Source organism: Cyprinodon tularosa, unplaced genomic scaffold (assembly GCF_016077235.1).
Source record: "Cyprinodon tularosa strain WSP-4 unplaced genomic scaffold, ASM1607723v1 ctg542, whole genome shotgun sequence".
NCBI lineage: Eukaryota > Metazoa > Chordata > Actinopteri > Cyprinodontiformes > Cyprinodontidae > Cyprinodon > Cyprinodon tularosa.
The window spans coordinates 39,190-51,224 of record NW_024039277.1 but is presented as its reverse complement, the minus strand read 5'-3'; the positions used below and the strand labels follow the sequence as shown (position 1 = coordinate 51,224).

Below are 12,035 nucleotides of genomic sequence, written 5' to 3'. Positions count from 1 at the left end.
TCTAACTAGGGAGTACCAATATGGAAGCCTGTGGCTTTTTTCCACCCCATACTATCAAAGGACAATCAGCATTCCAGTGAATAAATAGAGTTAAGTGGGGTTGAGTCTGTTCAGGCCAGTCATTAGTAGAGAGTTAAACTGGATTGCCCCCTAGAGGTAATTGTGTGCATTGAAGTTACATTTAATGTCAAGAAGAGACAGTAAAGCTACACTAAAGATAGACACAAATAGCAGTACTTATTTTGCTGTAATAGCTGATCCTTGTCTGCAGAACTTTATTATGTAGGGCTCATTCATTAAAATCACAGGGTGTTTCAAAGCAGCCAATATACTAGATATGATTAAATACAGATACAAGCACATAATCTAGTGTTTATAATCATTGAATCTATGATGATTAACATTTTAAAATTCTACTTTATTCTATAAGAAACCCAAATCAAACCATAACCGGATCTAAATCCCAAAGCCCTACTCTGTAAAATACTTAATATCTTTAGGCACTCTCACTGAAGACATCTTTTATTTTATGAAGCTCTTTCAATGCAAGGTCAAGGTCTTCTGCTATTTTCCGGAGCTTATTTGCGAGCTTTGACTCGAGACCTCTCTTCACTTTCCTCCCATCTTTGGTGAAGTAGTAATCCATGCCAAGTCTGAAGCCATCCAGCATTCCAGAAGCATTGCTGCTCTTATCTGATGCTATGGCACTCGCTTTCCCTAGGGTCAGCTGCACCACAGAGACTGCCGTCCACGAATTCAGCCTCTTTTTATCCACCATGTCTTCAAGAAGAGCCAGACCATGCTGCTTCAGCAGGTCCATGCCTTCATTGATGAACTTCAAGCATGTTAGAATTTCTTCATAATGTTCCTTAAATTCCTGCAAGGTTTTTTCGATTTTCTTATTGTCTTGAGTTAAATTTGCCTGAAAAACACATCAGAAATGTAAAAATTACACACAGAAAAATGTTATCAGGACTATTTTGCTTTGGGTTTATTGTTCCTAATTATTACATCCATCTGAAAAGAACTGTACCTCATATTTATTGTTAACTGGGAACCATTTTCTGTTTTGTTGTAGGTAAGTTTGCTATATTTGTAAGACAATATGGAAACCTTTAATACTTTTGTATATTTGTCAGCTGAAGACAAAATTAAAGAGTATACATTTTAGAAAACATAGATGAAAATAAGTTCAAATCCAATAGGGTATAAATCAAAAGTGCAACAACATTTCAATTTGCAATTATACAGCAACATTAATAATGTAAAGGACTCCTGTTACTGCCAATCCATTTACACTATATACACCAAATACAGATTTTGCCAGTTACGTCTACGTTTTCAGACCTTTCAAAATATTACACTTGACAAGTTACAAAAGACACAAAAAATATTATAATATATAAAAGAAACCAATTTTATTTATATATATATATATAAAAAAAATAGGTTTCTTTTTTATGCATTGCAGAGCAACACAAAATAGTATATATTTGTGAATTGAAAGAAAAATAAAGTTGTGGATTTAATATTTTTTATTTATCAAAATATTAAGACCCACAGCTAGTTGGTAAACAAAGTTAACATTTGTGTGATTTAAAGAAATGTGTAAAAGATACATGTGCTATAAAGGTTCAGTCAATGTCCAGGAATACAGCTGAGAAGGCTTGAAAATGACTGTTCAGATATTTTTCATCCAGTCATTCTGAACTTGAGCCATTTTAAATCTCTTTATGGAAAACTCTTATTGTCCAGATCATGAAAGCTCAAAAGGTTTTTGATTATGGGTCATTTCCCCTCAACTTCAGTCCTGTTTTAATGCATGCAGTCCAATCAAAAAATCTTAATAAAACACAAAATTGAAGATTGTGAGAAAAAAAAAAAAAAAAAAAAATTGAGCAGAAAACAGAGAAGTTTTCACAAAATGTGTGATTTCATTTAAATATATCATTGCAACCTATCGATCACTCTGCAGCTGTATTATTGTCTGATTAGGGGCAGTCTTTTATCTAAATAAGCCATTAACAATCAGTTTTAAGTTACCTTGTTTGCAATGGCTGCTGATGCACCAGTGGCACTGCCGGCTGCAGCCACACCAGCACCAACCACAATGAGGGCCAGTGAGGCTCCCGCTGTGCAAGGGGCCAGAATCACCCCGGCGGCGGCGGCCACCCCTCCTGCAACTGATGATGCACCTCCAGTGATACCAGCAATCTTGGTTCCTTTTGAAACCTTAAAATGATTCAAGGAGCTTGACTCAGCAAAAGGTACTACGGCATTCAAAGGAGAGAAAGGCAGCGCTGCACTCTGCATGCCTCTGATTTGCATATATGGACATTCACTTTCATTTGTTGTGTAGAACTAAATAATGTGACATTACCTTATCCAAGTTGTCCGCAATATGCTGTAGCTCCAAGATGAGCTCCTTAAGCTCTCCACCATGTCTGTCCATCAGCTCAATGTAATCTTTGATTGCTTTGTACAGATGCTCAGCTTTGATAGTAACGGCTCTGAAATATACCAATAATATTCGAGTAGTTTAAACAGTTGAGTAAAAAGGTTGAAAACATTTCAGCTACCTGTAAAGTACCCTTTTAGTTACACTCACTGTTACCAATGAGGGTAAAGTTTATTTTCTATACTGCAGTCATTTAAGTTATAAAATAATGACATTTAGATTATAATATTAAAACTAATAGTTTTGTCTTAGCATTGTTCAGATTCAGGTTACTGTTAGGTGTTATGGACCAATTATAAATAAACTACAGTGCTAATTAAACTAAGTGGACTGAAAGCTAAATATACATTTTTCAAATACTTTGACCATTAATACAAAACTGATCTTTCTAAAAGAAAACTAGTGTGGATTATTTTGAGAACAATCAGAATAATCTGAAGTCAACATTGTGTTTATATCCATTTTGATATTTGCAGTTTTTGCACCCTTTTCTCGTTGAGTAGTCAGTTGTTCTTTTTCTGAAAAAAGTCCAAATTGGACTTCTCTAAAAATGTCTGCGAATATGAAGATACTTCGACAGCCTTAGTGTGACATTTTTGAGGGCCACGGATTTGGAGCATGTACTTAGAGGCAAATACAAAGCTTGGATAATACAAAATGTCTATTTATCCATTGGTTTTTAACCAAGGGCAATTCAGAATAACTATTTAACAGCTATGTATGTGTAAGGGAGCTGCAGTGACCCGAGGCTCAGACTTGAACCTTGGGTATTTTTTCCTGCAAGGCTACAGGGCTACCAACTATTCCACTGCATTGTGTTCTTGACAGAGGTAACAAAGTACAAATACTTCATTACCTCACTTAAGTAGAAATTTTGGCCATCTATACTTTGCTGGCGTAATCATTGTTTAGACAAGTTTTTACTTCTACTCTATTTTTTGCAATTATCTCTACTTTCTACTTATCAAATTTTAAGAATATACTCTTTAGTTCTGTTTCATTTGATCCAATTTTTATTATGGCATGTTGATATTTAAAAAAAAAAAAAATTAAAACCAGAATAATTTGTTTCATCCAGACAATTTCATTGTAGTTGCACTCGGTACTACAAAAACTTGTTAACCACATACCACATTAAATACTCTTAAAAGGATACAAAGTTAAATTTGACAGTGTTACCATTGGTTATAAAACAAAGAAAGAAAAGTATAAGGAAGTTATCATCCAGAATTATAGAAACATGTTCCTTTATTACGGTAGTTCAGTAACCAGTATAACGTTTAAAGCATCCGTTTTAAAATGCATTACTTTTACACTTTAGGCAGTTTCAAAAATTGTACTTTTACAATTTTACTTGAGTAAAAAGCTTAATATGAAACTAACTCCTACAAAAGTATTTTAAACAGTATGATTTATAGTTCTACTTGAGTAATAAACATTAGTTCTTTTGACATCACTGGTTCTATATTCCAAAACCAACTATCAGGAAATATCTTATTAAAAAGTAACGACAACAACTAAAGTGATAGTTTACTTACTGTTCTATGGATAATCCTTTCAACTGGAGATCCCTCAAAACATCCCTCCATGCTGCACATTAACAAAAACAGTTTAGTAACAAAGGCCTCCAATTTGCCCCTTCGCCAGATATGAATATTCATGTCAATGATTTTTCTCCTTAAGCCAAAAAACATTAAAACCGTACTTATCAGCAAAAGTTTATTTCTCTTGATACTTTTGATGGTAGCGTTCTAATTAGTCACTGATAGAAATAGACATGCTAAAACCTTATGCATAAAGTATTTCCAATTTTGGTCAGCCAGCTTACATTGCAGGACATGTGAGTGAAATTTCACCACTAGGTGGACTGTTGAGAACCATATGTCGACCAAAACAAGATGTGTGACATTTTGATTAGCTGAATGTGCTCCCACAGAGCCTTAGCAGATGCATTCAAGAGGCAGGGCAGGGCTTAGCCCAAAGTAAAAGATATTGACATGGATGTGCCACCAGTTCACCTTTTTACCAAATAACTGGATGGAGGAAAACACAGAGAGATGTCATACCATACTTGTTTTCAGCCATTTCTATTTAAAATAGTAAACCACCTTCAAAATAATGAATTATTGCTTATAATTCATACAATCCCTTACTTAACCAACAGAAAGAACTATGATTAATCAGCTATTCGTACATTTTACTTACTGAAATCACGTTAAAGGATTTCAAAAAAAAAACAAAACAAAAAAACACATTGGATACAGAATGTGCCCAAGGCAACTTAAAACTGACAAATAGGCAGTGCAAAATGTAATTTGTCCAAAGGTTGGATATAAAAATATATATCCAAAAATTGCTAAATTTTGAAATGGCAAAGGGGCAAATTACATCAAGGACATCAAGTATTTCAGTCTCACTCACGTGTTTTTGCCTTGTAGGAAACAGCTGATCCATCCTAGTTTAAAAAAAAAAAAAAAAAAAAAAAAAAAATGTTTATGGCACAACTTTAAAGCTGCAGGTGATCATACACTTGGTCTCATGCTGACATAGATCAGAGTAAACAAATAAGAGTATATCTTGAAAACAATTTTTGTCTGCCAACTGTTAATCATACAGTTGGCCTGTTTAAGCTTACTGATTTTTCTGGCCCTAACAGAAACATATATTACCCTCTCTCTGTCATTATCAGTGGTTTCATTTTGTCTTGACCATGTCCTTATCGGAAGTGGTGGTGGAGTAGAATTCTCTTGATAGGTCTGTTTGAAAGAGAAATAGAAACCAGAAATTAATGGAGCTGATTGAATTCTAATCGTAACAAAGGCCTAATGATGTTAAGTTACATTTTCAAATGTTTTTTAAATCTACTTTGAAATGTCAAAGTAGGACATTCTACATGATTGTGTCACTGCTGCCATCCTCTGGTTTAGAAAAGAACTGCATCACCCAGAGGTTATGATTTACATCCTGGTGGTTAACAAATTACCTGGTAAGGGGGGAACTTTAATCCCTGACAGGGGATTAAATCAAAAAGAAATTATGTAGAATAGTGTTGATAGCAAAAGAACATATCCGTAATACACTGAATGTAACAAATCAATTCATACGGGTCTCTGTTACAGTGTCAAAAAAGGTATTTAATTGAATTTATCTGCCAACAAGAATACCCCCTTTGATGCCATTATGGATAAAAAAAAATATGAAAACATAAGGGACAAGATAAAAGTTGCTACTTCAGAGATATTTCAATCCGTTTTCTCATCTAAGAGAGGCCCTTTCCTGCGACTGAGGGTGAAACTTTTGGCAGGTATGCGCTTATAATTTATTTATTTTTTTTTTCAATTTTCATTGTTAGAAAGATTGTTTTAGAAACAAATCCATAGAAAAGTGTTATTTTTTTGCTAAAACAAATTTAACTAAAAGATTCAGAGGGTTGGTCAGTGGTTGGCCATAGGAAGGCCACCCCTCCAGATCCGCCGCTGGCTCCATGGTGTTGCCCATTGATTATGCAAATTGCAGTTAGTCAAATTTCTCTATCTAAAGTTTTGACATACCTACCTTCTTGTCTCTGTCATCAACAACTTCATGTTGTCCAGAATTTTGTCGTGACCATGTATTTGGTAAAACTGGCCACAGAGTAGAGTCTCCTAAATTTCTCTTAAAAAAAAAAAAAAAAAAAAAACAGTAGTCAAAGTCCACAGCATATAAGAGAATAGCAAAATGGAGATAGCAAAATTTGAATTAATTTCTTTCATTGTTTTTAATAGAACATTTTAATTTAAAAAAAAGTCATCTCATTACAAAATAAACCTGTGCAGGTTTAGTTTGAGATTGGGGAGTGGATCTGCAATGTAGCAGCTCGTCATCCAGAGAGTTTGTGGGAAGGTTAATCCTGCTCCTCCCAGCAGATAGCTGACGTTTTGGCTGCAAAAGAGAAAGACATTTTTATTTGCACATATTGGGGTTCTCATATAAACAGTTTTAACTAGATTCTAGTATAATGTAGGTGGCTTAACTTATTTTAATAATTAAAAAAATAACTATTTTTTTTTAAGATCTCTAGACTACTTTCAAAAAGTGAAAGAATATCCAACCATGAACACTATGATTGGTATTTGAGTCTCACAGAAAAACCCTGGTATCTTCAGAATCTTTGGGGATTTTTAACAAAGGACATTATCTTGTTAAGCTCAAATCAGGTCAGGGATCTGTTCTAGACAAAACCTTGTTTTCACACAAGCGTGCAAAAAATAAATTAAGAGGATTGCTCAGATTTTTAAATGGTGGACCTACCAGTATATCCTCTTTAGATAACATTCACTGCAGACTGATGAAAAAGATTTGTTCATCAACTAATGACTTGTCAGAAGAGAGCTAAAGCTAAAATAGGCTTAAAGCTAAAGATGCAGATGTATATAGCTGTTCTATTTAAACCTTATATCACCAATATATGTGCATATTTGTTTGTTTGAGATTGTGTTCCACACAGATCTTCTGCTAAATTTGTGTTTTAATATCAATTACTAAGTAAAAACTTAGTCCAAGAAAAAAAATGTACATGCAAACTGCCTCTGGGCAGAGTAAAATAAAAATCCTGGTGAATATCACTGACAAATTCTGCTTTGCCGTACAGGTTCATCATTTTCCCACAGCAGTTTTACTGAACTCTAAATAAAGAAGTTTTTACATTTAGTCAAAAAACATTTTGCGTTTGGGCTGGTTATTCAGTGTTTAAACAGTACAATTTGAATTTAATCATTGTCAAAGTAAGAAAACACAGCAATTGCATAAGAAATATTGAACAAAATTGTGGTTTACAGGAAATGCAATATTCCCCCCCCCCCCCATAGCATTCAGTTCTTTGATTAAGAAAAAAAAAAAACTACAAAATTTAAATTGATTTTTGTCATTTCTGTATGAAACATTTTGTTTGCAAAAAAAACAAATTTTTTTTGACATTCCAAACCTGTGAAGATTTAGTTGGAGATTGAGGAGTGGAGCTACAATTTAACAGCTCATCATCCAAAGAGTTTGTAGGGAGGTTAAACCTGCTCCTCAAAGCTGCCACATTACACTTTGGCTGCAAAAGGAAACAAAAAAAGCATTGAAAGACATTTTCTTTTGCACACTTTGATGATCTCATAAACTATATTGAACTAGATTAAGGACTTTTCATTAAGTATAATTTAAGTGGCAAAACCTTTTTTGATATTGTTGCTATGCTTGTTTAAAAAAAGGTTTTTGACAATTATTGATCGATTGACTTTATTGACCCCACAGTGGAGAATTTTACTTGTTACATCAGCTCAAATAGTCAAAGAGAAGAAGGTGACAGAGGACATTACTATTATTATTTTTATTAAAGAAAATATATTCCTACCTAAACCTAAACACTATGATTGGTATTTGAGTCTCAGAAAAAAAGATCTGAAGAATCTTTGGGGATTTTTAGAAAGCACAATATAGTGTTAAGCTCAAATCAGGTCAGGGATCTGTTCTAGACAACACACTGCAATCCAAAGGTCTAACAAGCGTGGAAAAGATAAATTAAAAAACATTGTTCAGATGTTTTAAGTGTTGGGCCCCTTACCGTATCTCATCTTTAAATAACTTTCCATTCATACTGATGTTAAAGATTTGTTCTTCCTCTAATGAGAGCTAGAACAAAATGGGCTTAAAGATAAAGATTCAATAGTACATTATTCTATTTATTATAATATCTAGTAGTTATTCCATTTAATCCTTAAACTGTAGACATATTTGCATATTTGTTGGATTGTAAATTTATTTCACACTGTTTTAACTTAGTAATGTATGTTAAAACAAAAATATAGCAAAAGATCTCCTAAAAATGTAAGAGATTTGCATTCATAAATGCAACATGCATAGTGCATGTGACCAGATTAACCATCTGATGAAATAAAATAAACCAACAAATTCTCTCTTCTTTTCAGTTGAATGACAATTTTTTCAAAACGCTTTTTTCTGAACGTTGAAATGTTTTTGCATTTGTTGACATAAAGCAAAGCTACAGAATTGATTAGGTGCAGAAATAAGGTGTATAACCCACATGTGGCTTGATTTAAAATTTTAAGATAAATCTGTATGACCTACATACAGACTGAAAAAATTCAGATAAGTAATTTTTTGTTGCATTTTGTCTGAAATTATGCAATTAAGCTGATTAATCAGGTTGTATGTCATTTTAATTTAATGAGCATTATAACATAAAAAATTGGATAAGATTTAATTCAGGTTTTTAAACAGGGTATGCATTAATTGTTTACTATAGGATGCTAATTTTGTGAACTGATTCTGATGTACGTCATACATAAAGTAAACAACTGTATTAACCATACAGCTTACAGACTTTCTTGCACATGAGAAAAATCTTTTACCTTCTCCTCCCTTTCATCATCAGTGGTTTCATTTTGTCTTGACCATGTCTTTATTGGAACTGGTGGTGGAGTAGAATTCTTTATATACCGATAGGTCTGTTTGAAAGAGAAAAAGAAACCACCGTCATGTCATTCACAAATTGTATTTTAACCAAAACCAAATAGAGATGGTTAAATTAGATTTATAACAAAGGCCTATTGACACTTCATTTTATTGTTCTACAAGTTGTTTAAATGTAGAACTGCTTATAATGCCAGAATGAGATTATATTTTGTCTCATAGAAACCTGATTTAAAGCAAGACAAAAACAGTGCACCGTGGGCAGGTTAACAATTGAATGTTTTTGCATTTATGTACATAGGGTAAGCTACAGAACTAGTTAGGTGTTTAAATAAACTGCATGACCAATGCTTAATCCCAGGCTTAATTTATGTGCAGGAAGATTAAATAAAAAGAAAGTTTTTTGCTTTTTGTCCAAAATTATTTTGCAGCTAAGCTGGTTAATCAGGTATTAAACAATTTCAATTTAATTTAATCACAGTTAGTCAAAGTCAGAAAACATGGGCATAACAGGGAAAAATAATTATATTTTACTTAGTGTTTTTTAGGAAATTCAATAATTGTTTACCATAGGAAGCTATTTTTTTTTTTTTTTTTTTTTACAAAAATCTATATGGTAATTTTATTTTGAAGGACTTAAATCTACATTTCACTCAGATTTTTTCCCGATGCTTCATACTTTAGGATGTTTGAGATATGAATTTAGTATAAGAAATGACAGTTAACACAATTTTGTGGTAAAAAAAAAAAAGATTTGCTACAATTGCAGTATCAAAGAAAGATTCTCTCACTAATACTGATAACTTTAGTTTTAACATATTTTAATGTGCAACAACATAAAGATTATGCAGCTTAGTTCCTTTTTGAGATAGACAGTTTAGAACAAAATTTTGATGAAAAAGTCTTGTCAATAAATTTGAACATTATGCACATTACATTTTTGTGTAATTTTGATGTTGCAGTGTTATGCAATAGCAAAATTTTCCCTGATCTCTGACAAAAAACAAAACAAAAAAACAATTAAGTTAAAATTATTTTATTATCGTATTTTCTTACCTGGGACATCATGCAGCTTTTATCACCCCGTTGCTCTGGATTCACACTGGTCGTCAAACAGGTGAATTTAAAGTTGTTTTTTTTATCCTCAAATCATACCAGATGGAAAGTTAGATGAGTTTGTAAAATATGGCTAAACTGGTATTCATTTAATCATGCCATGTTAAGTTTTAGATGGACCCAAATACAGGCTGAACTGCAGAGAGAAAGATAAAGGAAAAAGTCTTTAAATGAACATAACTTACAATTTTGACATGAAGGAAGGACGACACAGGACAGAGATGGAAGAAAAAGGCAAAGAAAAAACTTTTTTTTTTTTTTTATATAAACAGAGGAATATAGCTGTAAAGAAAGATAACAAGTGAGGTTTTATATATATATATATATATATATATATATATATGTCACGATTTGGTGGTGTTGGTTAGAGGACCCAAATGCAGAGACGAGTTGGTTGAGATGAATTTAAGAGATCTGGAGTCAAAAAATCCAACAAAAATATCTTAAGAACCAGAATCTAGGAGACATCAGGGAAAATACAAGAACCAGGAAGAGACAAGGAAGGACGACAGAGAACTGACCAGAGGTTTGATGAGATGTAAGACGGGGATCCAGCAAACAAGAACTGAAGAGGGAGGGCTTTTAAAGGGGATAGAGACAAAGAGAGAGCTGACGAGCAAATTGACAACAGGTGCTGGCAGGACAGAGAAAACAGCAAGGGAGGACAGAGCAGAAAACAGAGCTAGGGATAGAGGACACAAGAGGGCAGCAGAGGACAACAAATGGAAGACCTGGAGGACAGTAACTAACAAAAAAACAACAAAATAATAATTAGACACTAAAACAAGGAGCAAAGTAAGACTGAATACTTTAAATAAACATAACAAAACCAAGACTGTGACAATATGTACATATATATATATATATATATATATATATATATATATATATATATATATATATATATATATATATATATATATACATATATATATATATACATATATATATATATATGTACATATTGTCACAGTCTTGTCATGCTTTTTTCTATGCATTGTTCCATCACCTCACACTGAGCCTGGTTCTGCTGTAGTTTTTTCATGTTAAGGGGAGTTTTTCCTCTCCACCGTCACTGCATGCATGCTCTGTGTGTTTGATTGCCGAAGAGTCATCAACAAGATGCAGCAAATATCATTGCCACAAGTATCAGTGGTGTTCGAGAGTTATGAGGTTCAAACTGTCTGGAGGAAGGTTCCAAGATGGAGGTGAGTTTGGCACGGTATGTGGGTTCTCGCAGATTAGCCTAAAGCAGATGTAGAGGAGCAGGGTTCAAACGTGAGCCAGATAGAAGAGGAACCATCACACCAGCAGATGAAAACTGCCATCCAAGAAGATAACTTGGAATCATGCAGCTGATCCTAGCACCCAGAGAATGAGCTGTAGAGGAATCAAGAGCTCAGAGACAACCTGAGTGGGAGAAACACAAATTGAGGCAAACTTCTCAAATACAGAGACGCAAGGGCCTCAGAGAGCTTCAACTTTACCACAAGTGGTTAACATGAAGGCCAAGAAGTACTTTTACACGGCTCCCCTGATGAGGCTTGATGGTTTTGTGCAATTTAACAGAATATTGATTAACTAAAACTGGAAATGTATTTAATTAATAGGTCATTAAAATCCAGGATAAAACCAATTTATGATTATAACTCATTAAGGTTCTTTAGTTTTTTACCCAAGGTTGGACTTCTGGTACATCTGTTAAAATCCAGTTGTCTTTCACCAATTTAGTAATTAGAGTATGGCTATCAGCAGAGTTATTAACCACCAACCAAAAATGCCTGTTTTCAAGTGTTAATCAAAAAGGGTCGATCTGGCTCTGACTGATAAATCCCTCACTGCATAAATAACCACAGACAACCATGGTTAAAGTATTGGTACCTTTATTGGCTAATAATTCCCATTTAATAACTATGCAACCCTAGACAATATTAAAAATAAGCACAAGCTAAATGTAAAGTTTAGTTTAGTCCAGTTCGGGAACCCCATGCATTCGTTCCAACAG

The 12,035-nt window shown here is 33.5% G+C and overlaps 1 protein-coding gene across 1 annotated transcript; it reads right to left on the bottom strand.

Moving 5' to 3' along the window:
* Positions 1 to 296: 296 nt before the first annotated feature.
* LOC119796295 (apolipoprotein L3-like) lies at positions 297 to 4,102 on the bottom strand. Its single transcript, XM_038304789.1, has 4 exons — positions 3,997 to 4,102; positions 2,381 to 2,510; positions 2,044 to 2,232; positions 297 to 922 (listed from the first exon to the last, which is right to left on the bottom strand). Exons 2-4 carry the CDS (start codon positions 2,450 to 2,452, stop codon positions 497 to 499), a joined length of 687 nt encoding a protein of 228 aa, XP_038160717.1. The 5' UTR covers positions 2,453 to 2,510; positions 3,997 to 4,102; the 3' UTR covers positions 297 to 496.
* Positions 4,103 to 12,035: the final 7,933 nt, after the last annotated feature.